Source organism: Coregonus lavaretus (genome assembly GCF_964263955.1).
Source record: "Coregonus lavaretus genome assembly, chromosome: 28".
Lineage (NCBI taxonomy): Eukaryota > Metazoa > Chordata > Actinopteri > Salmoniformes > Salmonidae > Coregonus > Coregonus lavaretus.
Window position 1 is genome coordinate 25,845,720 of NC_140015.1, and position 24,127 is coordinate 25,869,846.

The 24,127-nt window shown below is 46.2% G+C and overlaps 1 protein-coding gene across 1 annotated transcript in view; it reads right to left on the reverse strand.

The window, feature by feature from the left end:
- LOC311104239 (transient receptor potential cation channel subfamily M member 4-like) overlaps positions 1-24,127 on the reverse strand; it is a gene marked incomplete at its 5' end in the record, with an annotated part of 80,979 nt that overhangs the window by 40,831 nt on the left and 16,021 nt on the right. Inside the window, 9 exons of the mRNA XM_084145994.1 lie at positions 201-319; positions 418-520; positions 1,285-1,524; positions 1,630-1,694; positions 3,731-3,908; positions 4,388-4,557; positions 14,797-14,977; positions 16,234-16,411; positions 16,569-16,630. Of these exons, the coding sequence (XP_084002120.1) occupies positions 201-319; positions 418-520; positions 1,285-1,524; positions 1,630-1,694; positions 3,731-3,908; positions 4,388-4,557; positions 14,797-14,977; positions 16,234-16,411; positions 16,569-16,630 (1,296 nt within the window). The remainder of the gene's footprint in view (positions 1-200; positions 320-417; positions 521-1,284; positions 1,525-1,629; positions 1,695-3,730; positions 3,909-4,387; positions 4,558-14,796; positions 14,978-16,233; positions 16,412-16,568; positions 16,631-24,127) is intronic.

Sequence of the window (24,127 nt, forward strand, 5' to 3'; positions counted from 1 at the left end):
TGTTGTGATTTCCAACTTCCCTTCTCTGTATTGTTCCAATTTCCAATTCGTGAAGAAGTTCCTTATTTTCCTCATGTTATCAGATACAGAGAAGTTGTGTCTGTCGTTTTGAATAGAATAAATGCACTGTCAACTAAATAACATTAAAAAAGAAAATAAATGGCGTTAAAGAGTGGCGTCAGAAGTGAGGAGCAGCTCACCCTCCATTGGATGTCTCCATTGAAGAGTTCACTCTTAGCGATGTCCACCCTGTTCCAGGCTACTGCAAGCTTCAGCTCCTCTGTGTACTCACTGGCATCGCTGGACACACGTTTACTGGCTGACAGAAAATTACATAGAACGAATGAATAGCTTGACCAGGATCATGTTCAACATATCTGTCAACAGATAGCAAACACACAACTCACGCACACCTACCTCTGACCAGAGCCTTCAGTAGCACTGTGTCAAAATCATCAGGACTGTCCTGCTCCCCGTGGAACACTGTGATCAGATCTCTGTTCTGATAGATACTCAGAGCCTGGGAAAGAAAGAGAGAAAACAAAGGAGTGAGAAAGAGGGGAGAGCGAAACAGAGAGAGGGGAGAGAGAGAGAGACAGAGAGAGGGGAGAGCGAGACAGAGAGAGGGGAGAGAGAGAGAGACAGAGAGAGGGGAGAGCGAGACAGAGAGAGGGGAGAGAGAGACAGAGAGAGGGGAGAGAGAGACAGAGAGAGAGAGACGGTGAGAGAGAGAGAGAGAGACAGAGAGGGGAGAGAGAGACAGAGAGGGGAGAGAGAGACGGTGAGAGAGAGAGACAGAGAGGGGAGAGAGAGACAGAGAGAGACGGTGAGAGAGAGACGGTGAGAGAGAGAGACAGAGAGGGGAGAGAGAGACAGAGAGCGGAGAGAGAGACAGAGAGGGGAGAGCGAGACAGAGAGAGGGGAGAGAGAGAGACAGAGAGAGGGGAGAGAGAGACAGAGAGAGGGGAGAGAGACAGACAGAGAGAGGGGGGAGAGACAGACAGAGGGGGGAGAGACAGAGAGAGAGTGGAGAGAGAGACAGAGAGAGGGAAGAGAGAGACAGACAGAGAGAGGGGAGAGAGACAGACAGAGAGAGGGGAGAAAGACAGACAGAGAGAGGGGAGAGAGACAGACAGAGAGAGGGGAGAGAGAGACAGAGAGAGGGGAGAGAGAGACAGAGAGAGAGATAGAAAAACAAAGGAGAGAGAGAGGGAGAGAAAGAGGAATAAGCAGTATGATGAAGTGCTCACTCACTCACACACACCCCACCCCTTCCACACGCACCCTGTCCACAAGCTTCTCCCGGTCTGCCTCGGCAGGGAAGTGCCTCCTGACCCTCTCACGGGTCCTTTCGCGCAGCTCCACGCTGGGGCTCTTGCTCCCCTCACCCTCTGGCGGGGGAGAGGTGCAGCTCATGGGCACATCTGACAGGGCATCCAGCAGCTCACAGATAAGGTCTGCCGCTGGACCAGAACCATTCAACACCAGCCAGGGAGTAGCCTTCTTCAGAGAGAGATCCACCCTCTGGGGGGGAGGGAGGGAGGGAGAGAGTGTTTGGTGGGAGAAGGGAATGTTCTGGACATGGACAGTAAAGTTAAAAGTGATGATAGTGATGTTGTAATAGCTTACCTTCAGCATGGCAGCTTCCCCTGAGATGAGCATACACAGCACAGGGATCTCTATACTGCCACTACCTGGAAGATAACAGGTACAGGGAAGGGGAGGATGGGAGAAATCCATCAAATTAAGATTTTAGTCATGAGTCATTGATCAGATGTCATTGTGAATGTCCATCATATTAATGTAAATGTTTCATAAGAATGTCCACAAGCATTGTGGGTTTAGAACGGTTAGGTATTCGTATTCCTTATTAAAAAATATATGTAAAAAATTGGAACGCTTCACGATAGTGCGTGTCATCCTTGCGCACGGAGACCATGCTAATCTTCTCTGTATCAATCCAATTTAAATATGTGCCCCGACAGATCGGTCACAAAAGAGAAGAGGAGATTTCCTTGCATTTATACATAGTAAAAAAGCCAACTTAACCAAAAGCGTTATTATGTGAGTTGAGTGGACTTCAAATGGACAAGAATTTGAGCTAATAAAGATTGTTTACTCAACAAACTCTGTTCGAAGTGAGCTGAATTTGAAAAAGTTTGAGTAAAATTTCAAAATCATGTTTGCCTATACTGTATGTTGGTTCAGCTATATGCCCAAATGTTGGGCAAACTCAAAATCCTATTGCAGCTGTTTGCCTTACAAATTGTACGTTGAATCAACACTCACAGTGAGCCGAATTTGAACAAGCTTGTTGAGTAAAATTACAAATGTATGTTTGCTCAAAACCACGCCCATCATTATCATACAGTGTCTCCCAGCATGCTATATCGCAGGTTGATTTTCAGATGTTTTTTCTTTCAATACCTGTGTTTTTGCATGTACATTGATTGGTTGATTACACAAACATAAAAAAAATATCTAAACTAACCCAATCTGTTAGTAATTGGACTTTTTGCACCTGTTACCGAGATGGCTGTTCCAGTTTATATGATTTAGGTAGTCTCAATACATTTTCCTTGCCCTGGCTGTCATTCTCAGTGCGGGTGATTCAAAGTACCAATTGTTGGATAGTCTCACTCTGGCCAGAATTGCACATCATGTGGCCTGTCTGGTCCAATGGTTAAAGCCCCGGACCCGGCACACATGCACAGCCTAGGCTACCAGAGTCGGCATGGGTTCGAGTCCATTGTCATGGGGCATTCCGAGTATTTTATGTGAGCCGCATTATTTGGCTCTGTTTATGTAAAAGAGCCGCATCATTTGGCTCCAAATGGATCTTCATTCAAAATGCTTGAAAATCTGAAAAAATGCACACATCTCAAATGTAAAGCCAAAAAAGTAGGCTACCATTATGTCAGATCATGATATGCATGTTCAAATAGCTACATTTTTACCTGGCCAAATTATTAGACCGCCTGAAGAAAACAATAATAATAATAATAATAATAATAATAATAATAATAATAATAATAATAATGATGCTCACTGCAATAATGAGCATGGACCAGAACGATGTGCTCCCCTACTATTTATTGTTTCTGCAGTGATGATTCACCATCTTCAGACAATGATTGTGTAACTTATTTGCAGATAATCGTTGTTTGAAGATCAAAAAGCAGTAGTAGCAGTGTAGCAGTACGCAAATCAGAGAGCCAATTGAACGTCTCTTTAACCAATGCGATTCAGTTCCCAACGTTCACCAAAAAGAGCTGTTCAAAAATAGCCTTTCGTTCGCGAACGACCCATCACTAATCTCTCCTACCTTTCCTGTCTCCTCTTCACTGTCTGATCTCAATAAAAACATAATCCCCCATACCCCCAAAAAGGAAGTAAACATCACTTTGCAAGCCAGCATAATGTGACTTGCAGGCTTGATGTGGCATGTAAACCAGGAGTTTCAGACCACTGCGTTAGGGTGTAACTGGGCCTAGGGTCTTTAGATGGCAGATAATGACCACTCCACAGACAGCATAAATTTGGCTTACCGTAGTAAGTGGTGATAAGAAAAGTCACACTGTCGATCTGAACTTAGTACACCTTCAATGAGCGGCTTGAACATACTGCACTTCACCTGTACACCTATAATGCATTTTATAAACTTTTAGGAGATGGGCGCTAGTCTTACCAGTATGTGTGTGTCTTTGCGTATGTGTGTACTGTGTCTCACCCCATATGCCGGCGCGCTGGTGGGAGATGTAGTCTTCCATCTTGGACCTGAAGGCTGTTTCCCCTCCCCGCCGGCCTACACTACCATCATCCACCAGCAGGAAGGCCTGGTAGTTATTATCCAGGCAGCACGAGTCACGGGACGTGTTCTGGACATAATACCTCGCTGGGAAACTACCCTGAGAGAGGAGGAGGAGGGGGGAGGAGAAACAGAGAAAGAGAGGGGGTATAGAGAGAGGGGGGGAGGGGGAGAGACAGAGAGAGCAAGGGTAGAGAAGGGGCTCAGTCAATGTAGAGAAAAGAAAGGAGGGGAGAGAGAAAAAGCGAGAGAGAGGTCATTGTGATTACCATCCATTGTGTATTACAATGTCCTTGTTGTTACTAATTATATTTCCTGTGGTTTTGCTTTGCTGAGTGAGAGAGGGTGAGAAGCAAAGAGGGGAGAGATGAAGGAAAGTGAAGGACATTCTTTATTTGTATACAGTGTCAGTGTACAGTAGTGTGTTCCTGTGCCTTCTTACGTGCGTGTGTCTGTGCATGTTTCATTCTGTATACGTTGAACATTGTGTGTGTGTGGTCATGACATGTGTGTGTGTGCATTTGTGCGTGTGTGTAAGTGTGTTTGTGTCTCTGAGCGTGCATATGTGTGTGTGTGTACCTGTGCGTTGACTAGCTGCTCTCTGTTATGCACCATCCCCCAGGGGGCCACGCCCACAGCAATTACTTTCTTCTGGGAGAGGAAGGACGCTGCCGCAGCATGATCTCTCACTGCCTCCCCAACACAACGACCCACCCCCTCCCTCAGCCCCCCCGTCACTATCCACGCCCCTGGGATAGAGAGAGGAAGTGACAAAGAGAAGAGGAGGGGGAAATGTGGGGAGAGAAGGGGGAGGGGAAGAGAGGGAAGTGAGGGAGTGAGAGAGAAATGTTTATGACACAGTAAGTGCATACATTTTTTGAATAAGTATGTAATCCCTGTAGGAATTGAACCCACAACCTTGGAATAGCAAGCACCACATTCTTACCAACTAAGCAACAAAGGATCATAGACAATAAACAATATACAGATAAGGAACAAGAGCCTGTTGGTTATTAGTCAAGGGCACTGTGAAAATATGTGAGATGCATCCATCCTTTCCTTCAAAAGTCAATTTGTCCATTTAATGGCAGTGAAAGATGACGTCAAATCAATGATTATGTATTGGAATAAGGCCCAGAAAGGGTTTTCTTTCAAATACTCAATTTGAATGCTCACTTATGCACTTATATGAAACTACTGTTCAGTATATCCTGTTCCTTCTCTGGATCAGCTGTCATCTGAACTACTGGTTTGCCTCTTACCATTGCCGTGTCTGCAAGCTTTATTATGCTTTATGGCTGAACTTGCTTATTTCCCTGCCTTGATTTAATGAACCTGGCCTAGGTGGTCATGTGTCCTGTGAACATCTAACCAGTACAGCCAGAGGAAGAGGAGGAAGAGGAGGAGACGCAGAGCTTCAAAATGGTACAGTATATCTTACACTGTAGTTGGAGGAAACACTGGGAAATTATGCTGCTTTGAAAGTTAATAAACCTGTAAACCCACTTAGGAGACATGTAGGAGAAAAAGCCTTTGAAAGCCTCTTCTTTGTTTACGTCCATTCAGCATTGTTCACACCCCACCTAGCCCCAACCATGCATGTGAGTCAGCATGGCATTGTCCTCCAGAAACTAGTCTCTCCAGTTCCTACTCCAGTCTCATTCTCAGCTAATGTATTACCTGATTTACTTCAAAGGCATCAGAGGGCACCATCAGGCCAACTCCTTGAATGGCTTACTCCATGAAGTTTGTACTTTTGTCTAAAAAACTATTTTGCTCAAAACATTTTTTTTTTTTACCTTTAAGTCCATTACTGTATTTATAAATGGGATATTGTTTTTAAAAGTTCAAAAATAGCTGGAGTACGTCTTTAAAAGTATACTATGGTGAGTTGAGAAGACAATCAGAAATGCTGTTAGAATGTTTTTTTCAATTGACTGCCATAGACCCCCAATTAAAAAAGTAAACATTGGCTGTTAATTACTTTTTTTTTTTCACATGGTTGGGCTCGCGATCAGTTTGAGATATAAAAATAGGGTTGTGGGCCAAAATAGTTTGGGAACCCCTGTACTATAGTATTTACTGTACTGTTTTTACAGATTGTAGTACGGTGTACTATAGTATTTACTGTAGAGTTTTGTTTTATTATCTTTGACATAGAAGTAGGGGGCTTTCTCCTTCTGGAAATCTACTGGACAAATACTACTCTGAACAAAAATATAAATGCAACATGCAACAATTTCAAAGATTTGACTGAGTTACAGTTCATATAAAGGAAAACTGTCAATTGAAATGAATTCATTAGGCCTTAATCTATGGACTTCACATGACTGGGAATACAGATATGTCTTGGTCAAATATATCTTTTTTTTAATGTAGGGGCGTGGATCAGAAAACCAGTCAGTATCTGTTGTGACCACCATTTGCCTCATGCAGAGCGATACATCTCCTTCATATACAGTTGATCAAGCTGTTGATTGTGGCCTGTGGAATGTTTTCCCACTCCTCTTCATTGGCTGTGAAAAGTTGCTGGATATTGGCGGGAACTGGAACACGCTGTCGTACACGTCTATCCAGAGCATCCCAAACGTGGAAGAACTGGGACATTTTCAGCTTCCAGGAAATTATCTGTGCATTATCTTGCTGAAACATGAGGGGATGGCGGCGGATGAATGGCACGACAATGGGCCTCAGGATCTCGTCACGGTATCTCTGTGCATTACAATTGACTTTGATAAAATGCAATCATGTTCATTGTCCGTAGCTTATGCCTGCCCATACCATAACCTCACCGCCACCATGGGGCACTCTGTTCACAACGTTGACAGCAGCAAACCACTCGCCCACACAATGCTATATATGCTGTCTGCCATCTGCCCAGTACAGTTAAAACCGGGATTCATCCGTGAAGAGCACACTTCTCCAGCGTGCCAGTGGCCATCGAAGGTGGGTATTTGCCCACTGAAGTCGGTTACGACGCCTAACTGCAGTCAGGTCAAGACCTTGGTGAGGACGACCAGCATGGCGATGAGCTTCCCTGAGATATTTTCTGACAGTTTGTGCAGAAATTATTTGGTCGTGCAAACCCACAGTTTCATCAGCTGTCCGGGTGGCTGGTCTCTGACGATCCCGCAGAAGCCGGATGTGGAGGTCTTGGGCTGGCGTGTTTACACGTGGTCTGCGGTTGGGAGGCCGGTTGGACATACTGCCAAATTCTCTCAAACGACGTTACTGGTGGCTTATCGTAGAGAAATGAACATTAAATTATCTGTCAACAGCTCTGGTGGACATTCCTGCAGTCAGCATGCCAATTGCACGCTCCCTCAAAACTCGAGACATCTGTGGCATTGTGTTCGACACAACTGCACATTTTAGAGTGGTCGTTTATTGTTCCCAACACAAGGTGCACCTGTGTAATGATCATGCTGTTTAATCAGCTTATTGATATGCCACACCTGTCAGGTGGATGGATTATCTTGGCAAATGAGAAATGCTCACTAACAGGGATAAACAAATTTGTGCACAACATTTTAGAGAAATAAGCTTTTTGTGTGTCTGGGATCTTTTATTTCAGCTCATGAAACATGGGACCAACACTTTACATGTTGCATTTATATTTTTGTTCAGTATGAAAGAGCAAATGTTCCATAACCTGTGGGTAGGTAGGTAGGTAGGTAGGACTGGTTTCTGAACGGAGAGTTCAGAGCTTCTGCTCATTTCTATAACCATAGGAAACACAATATGTGGTCTATACTTGGCATGCATTTAATTACTTTATTTTTCCAGAGGAAACTTCTGTAGGTTTCTCACTTACAGGTGGCACAAATTGGGATGTTGGTGGAAGGGAATGGGCAGGGTATATGCAATTTAAATACAGTAGTATTTAGTAGTATAAAAAAGTGAGTGTTTTTGCTGACTTTTCTGTAGCATTACTAGTGTTTTTTGTGTGGATAATACTGTAGTATTAACTATAGTATTCTACAGTATACTACAACATTCTATACTAAGTAATACACATGATCGAGGGATACTACAGTGTGTAGTACAGTATTCTACAGTATACTACGGAATTCTATAGTAAGTACTGTAGTATTCTATATTAAACTGGAATATTTTTTTATGTGGGTTTGTAAGGAATTATCTGTTTTTGGTCACATCACTTCTCAAAAACACACCACTAATTTTCATACATTGAGCCTGTAGAATGGGCTCTGGCACTCTGGCTAGTCTCAATTACTCTGAGAGGCAGGCCTGTCGTGTCCAGATTTAACCTCTCATGGGCCAGGCCCAGAGGGCCATGGTCTCTGGGTAAGGGTTTCCAGGGCTCGTCGCAAAGCATGAAAATGATCTCCGCTAGCCAGAGCTTGCCTGGCCATCGAAGGGCTACCAGGACGCACGACAAGCCTCCTTCCCTCACTCTGGCTGGAGTGGGGAGTATGAGGCCTATACGGGGTAAAGCGTAGAGCAGTATATGAGAGCGTCCAGCCCTAGAGGTGCATAACCTGATATCGCAAAGAACTACGGGCATTGTGCCTTTTCATGCGATGCGAAGTGATCTATGGATGCTTGTCCGCATTTCTCCACTACTCGGGAATGGAGTTTCCAATATCCGTAAAGGGGATTCCCTTTATACCACGGCAAAAAAGGAAGGCAAATTAGGCAAACAAAGTCACAGAATGGCACTTGATCCAGACTGATCTTTTGAGGTCAATATTATTACATATTAAATATGTCAAAAGTCAGCCATGTATGCATTAATTGTCACGCCCTGGCTCTGGGGACACTGTTATGTTGAGCCAGGGTGTGTAGATCTATGTATTCTATTTCTATGTTGGGAGTTCTAGGTTGTTTATTTCTATGTTGGCCTGAGTGACTCCCAATCAGAGGCAACGAGTGTCAGCTGTGGCTGGTTGTCTCTGATTGGGAGCCATATTTAAACTGTCTGTTTTTCCCGTTGTGTTTGTGGGTTCTTGTTCTAGTTGGTTTGTGTTAGACCGTTGACTGTCACATATCGTTTTTGTTCGTGTTTCCTTCAGTGTTAATAAATATGTTTGCATTCAACGCTGCGCATTGGTCCTCTGTTCCCGACGATCGTGACAGAAGAACCCACCAAAACTGGACCAAGCAGTGTGTCCAGGAGCCATCGCTAGCAGATCTCCGTGGCAACCTCGACTGGGTCAAGCCTAGTGAGGAGCAGAGAGGGTGGACTTGGGAACAGTGGAGGAAGAGCTTCGACTGGGTCAAGCCCAATGAGGAGCTGAATGGCGGGAGTTGGAAGCAGAAGAGCGAGAGTTGGGCGAGAATTATAGAGGCCTGGCCCACGGGGAGGAGAGAACCCCAGAAATTTTTTAGGGGGGGGCTCACGACGTCGGGGCAGCAGGAGGCCGCGATAGAGCGGTCCAGCGGGTTGGCAGAGGAGGCCGCCAGGTTACGGGGGCCACTGGTCGAAGAGGGGATGGAAGGTGTAGAGGCACGGCGAGAGGTACTGGGGTGTGTTACCAGTCCGGTCCGGCCCGTTCCAGATCCCGGTGTAGGGCCAGTGGTGTGTGTCCCCAGTACGGTCCGGTCTGTTCCTGCTCCCCGCACCAAGTGTACGGTGCGCGTCGCCAGCCCAGCCCGGCCTGTTCCTGCCCCTCGCACCAAGCCTACGGTGCGCGTCGCCAGCCCGGCCCGGCCTGCTCCTGCCCCTCGCACCAAGCCTACGGTGCGCGTCGCCAGCCCGGCCCGGCCTGCTCCTGCCCCTCGCACCAAGCCTACGGTGCGCGTCGCCAGCTCGGCCCGGCCTGTTCCTGCTCCTCGCACCAAGCCTATGGTGCGATTTGCCAGCCCGGCCCGGCCTGTTCCTGCTCCCCGCACCAAGCCTATGGTGCGCGTCGCCAGCCCGGTCCGGCCTGTTCCTGCCACTCGCACCAAGCCAGGGGTGCGAGTCGTCAGCCCGGTCCAGCCCGTTCCTGCTCCACGCACCAAGCCAGGGGTGCGTATCGTCAGCCCGGTCCGGCCCGTTGCTGCTCCACGCACCAAGCCAGGGGTGCGCATCGTCAGCCCGGTCCGGTCCGCTCCTGCTTCCCGCACCAAGCCAATGGTGCGCGTCGCCAGCCCGGTTCGGCCCGCTCCTGCTCCTCACACCAAGCCAGTGGTGTGCGTCGTCAGTCCAGCACGGCCCGTGCCTGTTCTCCACACCAAGCCAGTGGTGGGCGTCGTCAGTCCGGCACGGCCCGTGCCTGTTCCACTGGTGCCTGGTCCGGCACCGGTCAGATGCGTTACGCCAGAGCTAGAGCAATCCGCTCCATCAGTGTGCAGTCCAGCTCCGGCCAGCGGGGCCAGACCGGACCAGGGGTACTTTGGGGGGTTGGAGAGGGAGTGGGGATCAGGCCCGGAGCCGGATCCGCCGCCAAGGCGGAGTGCCCACCCGGTCCCTCCCCTGTGGTATTTAGTTGGCGCGGTCGGAGTCCGCGCCTTTAGGGGGGGGTACTGTCACGCCCTGGCTCTGGGGACACTGTTATGTTGAGCCAGGGTGTGTAGATCTATGTATTCTATTTCTATGTTGGGAGTTCTAGGTTGTTTATTTCTATGTCGGCCTGAGTGACTCCCAATCAGAGGCAACGAGTGTCAGCTGTGGCTGGTTGTCTCTGATTGGGAGCCATATTTAAACTGTCTGTTTTTCCCGTTGTGTTTGTGGGTTCTTGTTCTAGTTGGTTTGTGTTAGACCGTTGACTGTCACATATCGTTTTTGTTCGTGTTTCCTTCAGTGTTAATAAATATGTTTGCATTCAACGCTGCGCATTGGTCCTCTGTTCCCGGCGATCGTGACATTAATTAATCAATTATACCATCATACAATCAATTTGACTTTGTTTTTATCAATCTAACTACATAACAACATAATGCTAATTGAATGGTAAATTATATTGATATACTGGGTAAATCAAGATGAAGCCTAGGCCTATTCACAATACAGGTGAATGCATTTTCAATAGGAGTGTGTTCATGTATTGAGTTATTCAGCTTGTTTTGGCTGATTTCATGGGGTTACAGATGAAAAACAATCAATTTCCTTTCCATTTGGGATTTATTTTATTGTACTGATCAACAACATCTGCATAGAAGCAATCTCTTATTTTATAAAAGTGTGCGCTGTCTCTTTAAGACCTAATGACATCTTCACACCACACAGTGTGAGAGACGGGAGGCGACGGCATTGACATTCAAACCAGTAGATAGTGATAGCGCTGACGTCATCCATTTCTATGGATAACTCCCGATGGCGCATTAAACCCAAAGTATTTGAATTTGAAGCGCGCCATATTTGCTGAATGGGGCTGAATGGCACAAAAACTAAAAAAAACACTAAGGATCATGGTGAAAGTGGCCGTAACTAGCAAAGGCTCATGGTGAAAGTGGCCGTAACTTGCAAAGGATCATAGTGAAAGTGGCCGTAACTAGCAATGGATCATGATCGATGTAGTCGTTTTCATCCTGCCTTAGAGAGTCAACCCAACCCGGCGCGAGCCTCCTCGTAGCTGTGTCAGCACGTGGTCCTGTGTGACGAAAAATGTAGTAGTCAGAACTGATCACTATTTAATTAAATATCCCGATATGTAGCGAACTTTAAAATAATGAACTGTGGGGATCGAACTTGATCATAATAAATTAATTTTAGATGCCAAAACGGGCGTCAAATTATTATTTTATTGTTTATCATAATTTACATAGGCTTTCTAGGGCAGACCAGGGCTTTTGGCACTGCTAGGTTGCTACGCAGTAGCCGAAAGTGAATGAATAGGTATTTTATCAATGACTGTATGGTTTTTGGTGACAATCAGCTTTGAAATCAGCATATTTTGCGTTATGGTACTTTGTTATCACAAACAAAGTTCTAGAGTAGTGAATTAATGTTACCTTCAGATGTAAGTTAACAAGGAAAGTTAGCCTACAAAGTTGGAAGCTACCGGTATATTCTTGCATTGTAAAGTGTTCTAGCCTGTAATGGACATTGTTTTGCGAACAGTAATTAACCGTTGAAACATTTCTACATGCCGTGTTGCATTATTCAAGTGTGTAAACGTCTGTGCAGCATGAGTGGGGAGCTAACATGATGCAGCCCAGATTCCCAGTGAGTGCAGTGGTTCCTCGGGACAGGCTAGAGCTAGCAATGACTAAGTGGAGCAGGCACAGTGCACTCACGCTATAAGGGGACATCGGCTGCGCTGATAGACATCCTTAATCCTCTCTCAATCAGTAGATGACATGAGACATTTGACAGAAGTACCAAACCGTTTTTAATGTTCGAGTATAGCTTTCCAGAATGCTGTAGAAGGTCTCATAGCGAACTGCAGTCTGTAGCCCTTGGTAACTGTGGATAGGATCCAAGGCTTGACTGCGCATTCGCGCCAGTTGTCTACTCTCTCGGCGAGTAGCCCACGGGGAGGCTGACTCTCGCTCACCAGTGGTGCATAGTATGTTTGCTCTGTGCCCTTGGCAAGATGCCTGGTTGTGACAGGTGTTTTATTGAAAGAAACAGTGTAGCGACACTGGGAACTGGTGACTGTGCTTTGTGGCAACTGGCAATTTGACTTCCTGCCTCGGCTGAAAACGAACGAGCAGAGGGGAGAGCTGTGGCACAGAGGGCACCTGGGGTTAGAGGGAACTCCCTCAGGTGGAGCACAGAGTCTGTGCTCCACCCAAGAAGGGACAGTGCAGGGAACCGAGTGCCTCGTTGACTGCCCCGCTCTTTCGCAGGGGGTGTACAACTAAGTCTGACGCCCCTTATTCCTGGCAAGAGAACCCGAGGGGCGGGACTTGGACGTGGCTGTAGGGGATGGCTGTTTGCCCCAGTGTCAACTGCTGTGTCTCTGGGGGCTACCCCATTCCCTGCCTTGGTTGGTGGAGGGCTAGCACAGGTTGCCACGGTTCCCGGGTCTATGGAACAGACAGAAGTTGAAGGCTTGACTTTCATTCTTGCAGAGTTTGCATTTCTGCTGTATGGTGGCAACAGAAGGCCCAAACAGTACCTTAGGCACCACTAGAGTGTCAAGGAAGTCTTCTTTCTCCTTGTCGGATAGACTGGACCGGTTGAGCCTCAAGGCTCTCTTTCCTACCACTGCAGGGCTCATGGCGCGGCCATAGCCATGGCGCCTCTAGAGGCACGGAGGTTGAGCTCTGTAATGACAAGGCACTGGGGTTGAGGTGGCTGGCCAGTGAAAGCTCAATTACCGGCGGACTGCTAGGGCCCAGGTCCTCCATGTCCTTGACCTCCATGTTGGCAAAATGCCTGGTTTGGACCCTGGAGGTAAGGGGATTGACCCAGTTGTGCTTGGGTTCCGGCAAGTAGGCTGGGACAGCCGGAAGGAGCTGCGGTCACACTTTATTTGGATAGTCCGGATTTCCTACAGATGGTCATACTATCAACAAACTGTTGATAAGCAACTGCTTGCTAAGGTTACGGTTAGGGTTAGGTTTAGAATAAGGGTTAGGGTAAGGGGTTAAGGTTAGGGTAAGGGTTAAGTTTAAGGTTAGGATAAGGGTTAGGGTTAGTAGAGAGTTAATTGAAATGTTACTGATAGTCTGTAGAGCCTCTACAGATGGACTATCCAAATAAAGTGTTACCGGAGCTGCTTGCCTGGGACAGCATGAGAGGGGAGACACCTCCCATTGTAAAAGTTCCTCTCTGCAACTCAGTCCCCCTCAATGTTGAGTCTGGCCGCTGCCCATTTGCAGACGTCGAGCAGCGAATATCTGTCGTCCGCTATCGATGCCCCGCATGTGCACGGTGCGCCCTGGGGCCCTTTTCGGTTCCCTGAGGCAGGGTTAGCTTCCTCCATGGCACCGAAGAGATAGCTAATCCGAGAACATGGTGAAAATGTAGCTAGCTTAAGTTCTTGGAGGATATATGCAAATCAAAGATGAATTGTCATTGGTCTATTATGATCAGACCGCCGGGTGACGTTATGCGGTGGGCCAAAAACACCAACCTACCTGAAATTCCCGGCATTGTTTTTCAACAGCTCTTACACAAAAAGGGCATTATTTTTCACAATTTCAGAGTGTTATTTCAACCTCATAGTGTTGAAATATCATTTTTTTAAAACTGGGAAATCACATTTTTAACTGCAATGTTAAAAATGACATTTTTAGGCCAGCCACGGGAGTCAATGTCATTCCTGTTTATCTATTCTGCTGTATTGTTATCACAATGTTAAAGATGCACTCCATGATCTTAAGCACAACAAATTCGTAACATATAGTACGAATTGGATTCACAACATATCATACAAAAAAAACATATGAAATAGATGACGTAGTACACAATTTGATGACGTAGTACACAAAAAACAGGGACCACTTTTGCCTCGTGAGCACCACTTTCAAAACTACTAGCTGAAATTATACAAATTATATACAAGTTTGAGAGTGCATCTTTAAGGTTGAACAATGAGGCTTACAGAGGTGTATGAGTTCCTTAGAGCATATGCAAATCCCAAAGTTGGAATAGTTACCACTTTATTAATACATGTAATCAACAATGTCAATAATATTATATTAGAATATAAAATATGCATAAATATTCAAGGCAAATGTAAATTTTTTGTGTACAAACTTAACATGATGAACAGGAATGACATTTCCTCAAACGTGGCCAAAAATTACTATCTGAAAGCCACGGCCCCAATAAGCCACGCCTCCAATCTTCTGATAGGCTGTCACCTCTACAATATATTATTTTTAAAAATCAAAATTGTACCCCTCCCATCACAAAAAGGTTCCAGTTTGAGCCTTTACACAGGTTCCTCGAGAAACCTTTTTGAACTGGAAAGGTTCCCAATTTTTAGAATCCCAAAAGGTTATTCTAGGCTCCTTTACTTCTAAGAGTGTATGAATGAATTATATTTTAAACAAATAGATGAAACAGAGTGGGCGTTGTCCTCAGCTGTGCTCTGACCAGCCTCAATCCCAGGACACCAGTGTGTGTCTGTTTGTGTTGGTCTCACCTGTTCTGTGTGCCGCCTTGACTAGCCCCTGTCTCAGCACCTCCCTGACCCAGGTCTTGACCTTCTCACACCCCCCACCCCCCACAACAGAAACCACCAGGTTGGGGGAGGACACCCCCCAGTGGGCTGTCATCAGGCTGTACACGATCTGAGGTGGGGTGTCACATGACAGACGCAGGAACTGACCAATAGGAAGAGAAGAGGAGAAGAGGGTGGGGAAGGGACAATGAGTATCGCCACACAATAAAGTTATGATGATCAAGAGGCTACATAAAGTGCTGCTTGCTAGTTGCTTGTTTTGCCTATATGGTGTAGCTAATCGAAAGTGAAGAGATATCGGTACAGGTGAGAACATTCCGTCTGACTGAGCCAATGTTGTGAGGCCTGGCAGCACTGCTAATACACTGACTCTTCTGCCATGGTTCCATAGAATGCCTGATAGACGTTCTGCTGTGACAGCCTCATATCTCACCACTGCTAAATCTCTCTGTATTTATGAACAACACTTCACCAGCAACGTACAGCTCAACCAGACCCGATGTAGATGAGCAAAAGATTGAAATGAACTACACTACCGGTCAAAAGTTTTAGAACACCTACTATCTTCAGTATACCCCCCCTACCTTGTCACAACACAACTGATTGTCTCAAACGCATTAAGAAGGAAAGAAATTCCACAAATTAACTTTTAAGAAGGCACACCTGTTAATTGAAATGCATTCCAGGTTACTACCTCATGAAGCTGGTTGAGAGAATGCCAAGAGTGTGCAAAGCTGTCATCAAGGCAAAGGGTGGCTATTTTGGTTACTACATGATTCCATATGTGTTATTTCATAGTTTTGAAGTCTTCACTATTATTCTACAATGTAGAAAATAGTAAAAAATAAAGAAAAACCCTTGAATGAGTAGGTGTTCTAAAACTTTTGACCGGTAGTGTACATTCACATTTTTGTCATTTAGTGTTAATGAATGGCTGCGTGACGTATTCACTTCATAACATATAGCATTGTATAACATCATGAGATTAGCATGAACTCAATCTCTCAATAGGGTAATGTGGTAACATAGCTGAGTCACTTGATGGTTATGAGTAGACGGGCACTAAGCCAGCTACCTAATTCACGAATCAGCCAGCCACCATACAGACAGAGATGTGTGTGTGTGTGTGTGTGTGTCCTAGTGTTATTTATACCTTAGTAATACCCTGGGGGGGGGGGGGGGGGGGGGATTGAGTGCTGGACACAGCTGAATAAACACACACCGTCCTCTATGAGGTCATCAACAAGGGCCAGAGGCCAAACCCAGGACACCAATGTTTGTGTTATTTTGCCCTTGCATGAGTGTGTGTATGGGCGCGTGTTTGTAAGTGTATGCATGCCCGTGTGTGCATATGTTGGTATGTGCATGCGCTTACGTGTGTGTGTGTGTGTTACTCACATGGCTGTGTCTCCTGCCAGCCCCTGCGAATTCCAGCTCTCCGAAGGCGTCGGTGGGGTACTCCGAGGAGTGCTGGGAGCTGTCCCACTGGCTGACGATGGCGGCTCCGAAATAGTCTCCTGTAGTATTGGAGCCGTGTGTCTCCCGCATGCCCCCGCACTGACACAACAAACCATTGCTGACAGGGAGAGAGAGAGAAAGACACACATACATGTATACACACACACAAACAACATTTGCTTTGCATGGACCAGACACATTTTGCATTGTCACTGTAATGTAACTGTATTGTGTCAGATATTGGGTCAACACAGCGACCCAGAGAGAGGCTGTACCTTAAAGAGTCCTCTACGAATGTGGTGCATACTCTCTTCCTGATGATGTTGGGGATCCAGCTCTAGGAGAGAAAAGTTGATTACGAGCAACTAACAGGGACTCTATCTAATTTTACATTTACATTTTAGTCATTTAGCAGACGCTCTTATCCAGAGCGACTTACAGTTAGTGAGTGCATAATTTTTTTTTCTTCATACATCTCGGCTACAGATGTTGAATTTTATGTGAAACTGGATGTATAGTAGCAATTAGCAAATAGCCAAGTCATCATACACATTGCACGAAAGTATGTGTGAGTGTGTGTGTGTGTGTGGACTGCATGGACATGATATTGTGCAAGGGCTGCTAGGGATTTAGGGGCCGTCTGAGGGCTTTAACCCCATAAGGTTGATGTCCGCGCCCCCGCGGAAATCTAATTAGAATAATACAAAAATCCCCATAACAATCTGTCAGTTTAAGCTATGTCGCACTTCCGCATGTGCAGTGAAAAGTGACAGAGCTAGAGCGGTGTTTGTCAGACCATGAGACATCCTGAAACTCGGTCATCTCACAAAATGGTCTGTAGTGACCCCTCTATGGAAAGATGAGACTCTCACGAACACGATGGTCCGTTTTGTTCTACGACCCACAAGCGTCTTGGGACTTATCTGAAGTCGGTACAGCCGATCTGCCAACTTCAGTCTGTAGCGTCTGAACGGTTTGAGCTACACATTAATATGTGGAAAGGTGAGACTCTCACGAACACATACAGTGGGGAGAACAAGTATTTGATACACTGCCGATTTTGCAGGTTTTCCTACTTACAAAGCATGTAGAGGTCTGTAATTTTTATCATAGGTACACTTCAACTGTGAGAGACGGAATCTAAAACAAAAATCCAGAAAATCACATTGTATGATTTTTAAGTAATTAATTTGCATTTTATTGCATGACATAAGTATTTGATACATCAGAAAAGCAGAACTTAACATTTGGTACAGAAACCTTTGTTTGCAATTACAGAGATCATACGTTTCCTGTAGGTCTTGACCAGGTTTGCACACACTGCAGCAGGGATTTTGGCCCACTCCTCCATACAGACCTTCTCCAGATCCTTCAGGTTTCGGGGCTGTCACTGGGCAATACGGACTTTCAGCTCCCTCCAAAGATTTTCTATTGGGTTCAGGTCTGGAGACTGGCTAGGCCACTCCAGGACCTTGAGATGCTTCTTACGGAGCCACTCCTTAGTTGCCCTGGCTGTGTGTTTCGGGTCGTTGTCATGCTGGAAGACCCAGCCACGACCCATATTCAATGCTCTTACTGAGGGAAGGAGGTTGTTGGCCAAGATCTCGCGATACATGGCCCCATCCATCCTCCCCTCAATACGGTGCAGTCGTCCTGTCCCCTTTGCAGAAAAGCATCCCCAAAGAATGATGTTTCCACCTCCATGCTTCACGGTTGGGATGGTGTTCTTGGGGTTGTACTCATCCTTCTTCTTCCTCCAAACACGGCGAGTGGAGTTTAGACCAAAAAGCTCTATTTTTGTCTCATCAGACCACATTACCTTCTCCCATTCCTCCTCTGGATCATCCAGATGGTCATTGGCAAACTTCAGATGGGCCTGGACATGCGCTGGCTTGAGCAGGGGGACCTTGCGTGCGCTGCAGGATTTTAATCTATGACTGCGTAGTGTGTTACTAATGGTTTTCTTTGAGACTGTGGTCCCAGCTCTCTTCAGGTCATTGACCAGGTCCTGCCGTGTAGTTCTGGGCTGATCCCTCACCTTCCTCATGATCATTGATGCCCCACGAGGTGAGATCTTGCATGGAGCCCCAGACCGAGGGTGATTGACCGTCATCTTGAACTTCTTCCATTTTCTAATAATTGCGCCAACAGTTGTTGCCTTCTCACCAAGCTGCTTGCCTATTGTCCTGTAGCCCATCCCAGCCTTTTGCAGGTTTACAATTTTATCCCTGATGTCCTTACACAGCTCTCTGGTCTTGGCCATTGTGGAGAGGTTGGAGTCTGTTTGATTGAGTGTGTGGACAGGTGTCTTTTATATAGGTAACGAGTTCAAACAGGTGCAGTTAATACAGGTAATGAGTGGAGAACAGGAGGGCTTCTTAAAGAAAAACTAACAGGTCTGTGAGAGCCGGAATTCTTACTGGTTGGTAGGTGATCAAATACTTATGTTTTCTGGATTTTTGTTTTAGATTCCGTCTCTCACAGTTGAATTGTACCTATGATAAAAATTACAGACCTCTACATGCTTTGTAAGTAGGAAAACCTGCAAAATCGGCAGTGTATCAAATACTTGTTCTCCACACTGTACATGTCGGTTGTTTTGCTCTAGGACACCCACCGGCCTCACAAGACTCATCTGAAGGTCCCCCGGAACCAGTTGAAAAAAAGGAATGGTAGTCCCTCATTAAAATGCAAATCAATGTATAAAATTTTTGACATCCGTTTTTTCAGGATTTTTTTGTTGTTATTCTGTCTCTCACTGTTCAAATAAACCTACCATTAAAATTATAGACTGATCATTTCTTTGTCAGTGGGAAAACGTACAAAATCAGCAGAGGATCAAATACTTTTTTCCCTCACTGTACAATCCTAGAATGACAACATAGAAAACACAACATAGAACACCACACCCTGACTCAACATACCAGAGTCCCATAAGTCAGGGCATGACAGTACCCCCTCCCCCCCCAAAGGTGCGGACTCCGACCGCACAAACTTTACATAACAGGGTAGGGGCCGGGTGGGCATTCCGCCTCGGAGGCGGATCCGGCTCCGGGCGTGACGACCACATACTCTGCGCCTCCCTGTTGCGCCCCTGATCTGGTCTGAACCTCGGCATGCTGCTTCCCCTCTCCTTCCTCCCATGAAGTACCAAGCCCTGTCTGGACCCTGGTGTGGGAGACCCCGAACCTGGAGAGGGGCTGACGTCTGGGCCTGGACTGGAGCCGCCTACCGGAGCTGGACTGGGCACCGGTGGAGCGGACTGCTCTGGCTCCGGACTGGCGCCGCTGACCGGAGCTGGACTAGGCACCTGTGGAGCGGACTGCTCTGATTCCGGAGTGGATCCGCTGACCGGAGCTGGACTGGGCACCGGTGGAGCGGACTGCTCTGGCTCCGAAGTGGAGCCGCTGACCGGAGCTGGACTTGGCACCGGTGAAGCGGACTGCTCTAGCTCCGGAGTGGAGCAGCTGACCGGTGCCGGACCAGGCACCGGTGGAACGGGCACGGGCCGTGCCGGACTGGACACACGCACCACTGGTCTGGTGCGAGGAGCAGGAACGGGCCGGGCCGGACTAGGAACACGCACCACTGGCTTGGTGCGAGGAGCAGGAACGGGCCGGGCCGGACTGGCAACACGCACCACTGGCTTGGTGCGGGGAGCAGGCACGGGCCGGGCCGGACTGGGAACACGCACCACTGGCTTGGTGCGAGGAGCAGGCACGGGCCGTACCGGACTGGGAACACGCACCACTGGCTTGGTGCGGGGAGCAGGCACGGGTCGGGCTGGTCTGGGAACATGCACCGAACAGGAATGGGCCGGGCCGGCCTGTGGAGGCGGACTGGAGGTCTGGAGCGGAGAGCTGGCACAACCCATCCTGGCTGGATGCCTACTTCCGCACAGTACGTGTGTGGCATTAGCACAGGACGCACTGGGCTGTGCACGCGCACTGGCGACACAGTACGTAGCTCCGCATAACACGGAGCCTGCCCAGTCATACGCTTCCTAGCGTGAGTATGGGGAGTTGGCTCTGCTCTGAAACTAGGCTCCGCCAACCACCCAGTGTGCCCCCCCCCAAAAAAAAATGTTATTGGGGCTGCTTCTCGGGCTTCCTCCTCGACCGGCACCCTCCGTGTTGCCGTTGCTCCAAATTAACACCTGTGGACTACATGTAATAAAGTAGCCTCTGCTTCCAGGCCTCGGTCACATTGTTCTCGAGAGCCTGGGGAAGTTCATATTGGAAAGGTAGGTATGAGTGGAGCGCTGATTGCCAGCGGCAATTATCCAGAGTAAGATAATTTACGGTGCTAGCATTGTTAGCATACTATATTTTTGAAACTGGATATTTCTGAAATAGTTTTTAATTAATTTTTTATATAATTTGGTTGAAATGACACTACCCCAAGTGGGCACCAGTGAAAATGATTGGCTTTCGGTTTCGACTCGCCGCCTTTGTTCATAGCCACGGGAAGTCGGGGTTCTGAGGGTGCTGCAACAACAACAAAAATTACTAAAGTAGTGCACTGGGCCTTTAATGGTCCTATATTAGCAGACGAATATATCAGTCCACAGCGCCAGCACGGGCAAAGATATTTGTCCGTGGGTCCTCAGATCCTCAAAAAGTTATACAGCTGCACCATCAAGAGCATCCTGACTGGTTGCATCACCACCTAGTATGGTAACTGCTCGGCCTCCGACCGCAAGGCACTACAGAGGGTAGTGCGTACAGCCCAGTACATCACTGGGGCCAAGCTTCCTGCCATCCAGGACCTCTATACCCAGGCGGTCTCAGAGGAAGGCCCTAAAAATGGTCAAAGACTCCAGCCACCCTAGTCATAGACTGTTCTCTCTGCTACCGCACGGCAAGCGGTACCGGAGCACCAAGTCTAGGTCCAAAAGGCTTCTTAACAGCTTCTACCCCCAAGCCATAAGACTCCTGAACAGCTAATCAATTGGCTACCCAGACTATTTGCATTGCCCCCCCCCCCCCCCTCTTTTACACTGCTGCTACTCTCTGTTTATTATCTATGCATAGTCACTTTAACTCTACCTACATGTACATATTAGCTCAATTACCTCGACTAACCTGTGAACCCGCACATTGACTCTGTACCGGTACCCCCTGTATATAGCCTCGCTACTGTTATTTTACTGCTGCTCTTTAATGATTTTTATTTTTGTACTCATTGTTGGTTAAGGGCTTGTAAGTAAGCATTTCACTGTAAGGTCTACCTGTTGTATTTGGCGCATGTGACAAATACAATTTGATTTGATTTGATTTATATGTACATACTGTAGATACCTCAATTACCTTGTACCACAGCACATCAACTCGGTACTTCCTGTATAAAGCCAAGTTATTTTTACTCATTATTGTTATTCTTTATTCACTGTGTATTTATTCCTCATGATTTATTCCTCGTGTCACTATTTCTATTTAATTTTTTATCTTTAACTCTGCATTGTTGGAAAATGACCCATAATTAAGCATTTCAATGTTGTTTATGAAGCATGTGTCAAATATATTTTTATTTGTTGGGAGTGGCAAACAGCTTGGATACACTCCACCTTCTTTTAGCCTCTTACTGACAAGAACTTCCACAGGCTTTATTACCGAAGGGGAGGTGAAAGCCTGGTAGGGGCTAGTAATAAAGGTACTATCTTGTCCCCTAAGGTGCACTATGGGCGCTTTTGAGGTCACACTGCAAGGGTACAATGTAGGGGAGAGTGAGGTAAGTTGAGCATTTTTACATTCAGCATCTACGTCAAGGGAAATTGTCAATTTCTTGACCAGTTGTCTGGGACAGGGATGTTGTTTTGATGTGCCAATTCGTAGGCAAGTTCTCTGCATTTGAGGCTACTAAGCCAAAAAAACTGGTCTGCGAGATTCTTGACATGTTTAGCAAGATCAGACTCCATGTCATCAGATAAGACCTTGTGTGCCTCTGCTACTCTATCATAGCTCTCTTTCGCACAGCTACATGATCATTTTCTTTTTTGTCAATGTATCATTCAGTCTATTTTTTCCATCTCATGCTGCTGCTCGATTGGACTTCTTCCCTTCTCTCACTTCCTTGGCTGCTCTCTCAAGGACCTCAAGGGGGGATAAATGTGCTTATTTTGCATTTGGGCATGATGATGTCTGCTATGTAACAATAGTTTAGATGCATGACACATTGCATAAAACGGACAAAATGTCATCATCATTTGTATGGTCTATGGTGGCCATTGGCTCAACTTACCCAATGGACATTGGCTCAACTTACCCCAAGGCAAACATTTTGACCATATTAGCCCATACAGCTACAAGGATGCACTTTCATGATAGGTTTAGGATCGTTTCCCAGAAACAAGGGGTGGCTCAACAAACTATTTGGGTCAACTTACCCCACTCTCCCCTACCTATAACTAATGGTAGTGGGCATACCTTACAGGGCACCACTACAGTGACAAGCATTTGTACCCCTTTAAGTACAATGTGCAACTTTTTTTTCTGACACTGTGGGATACTGTAAGCGTTAAGTAAACAAACTGTAGGCTAATCTAACTGGTATAACCTGACTAGCAATAGCTGCTGAAAGGGGATTGGCATTCAATTCAGAACTCATATACCATTGACCCACACCCCAGTACCTGTCATAGCATGCTCAGTGCATATACTGTAAAAGTTATACTGTACTGGAAGTGCATTAAGATTGCTAGTCTCTCTCTCGAACTTTCAGATCTTGTTATGATGAGAAATCAGGCTTGGGCTAGAAAAACGGACTCTGTAGCTGATTGGCAGCTTTTTATGCAATTGAGAAAGAGCTGCACTTCCTCAAATCAAGAAAGCTAAATCTAGCTACTTTCTAAATTCTATCTCAGACTCTGCTGGTGATCTGGCAGAATTTGGGAAAACAGTAAATGCACTGAAGCGTGGAAATTCCTCTCCTTCCCTGCTTAAGCAAGTTGTGTCACTCTGGCATCATTACAGAGACATAAGTGATGCTTTTAATCAGTTCCGTCAAGTTCTAGTCAATCTTTGCTTTCATTTCATCAGCTTTGTACTTGTGATGTGCTAGACGCCTTGCGCAAGATTGATGTAAAAAATATCCACAGCAGCTTATTTGCTTGATCCTTTCTTGCTGCAGCTTTCTGCTCCTCTGATTGCAGAATCTTTAACCTTACAATTATTTCTGGTATCATCCCCAGGGTCTGGATTATCACCCCATTTCCAAATGATCTTGCCTAGCAGCAAAAATACTAGAATCCTCTGTAAATAATCAACTTAGATCCTTTTTAACTAGTAAATATATTCTAAATGTATACCAGTCAGGTTTCAAACCAGGTCATAGCACCATCTCTGCTGCCTCTTTGATTTTAAATTATGTTCTTAATTGTTTGGCTAAGAAGAAACACTGTGTGGCCCTTTTTATTGACCTGTCTAATGCCGACTTCAACACTGTGGATCACCCATTACTTATTCAGAGGCTTCCATCAATTGGCCTTGACCGGTAGCTGGTTTGAAAATAATTTAAATGGACAGAATACAGTGTGTATTTACTGATGGTGTTAAATCAGGTTGCCTAGACATAACAAAGGGTGTTCCACAGGATCCTTGGTCCGGTTCTTTTCACTATTTGTTCATCTGAAAAAATACAATAAACAACTTTCACCTGTATGCAGATGACACTGTGGTGTATTCTATTGCAACCACAGCTGACCAGGCTCTGTCAGAGCTTCAATCTGCCTTTATTGCCCTTAATAAAGCCTTTGTTGAACTGAAATGAGTTCCTAATGCAGGTAAAACCATGTATATGTTATTTTCCAAATCACGTAGACATTTCTGATGATTCA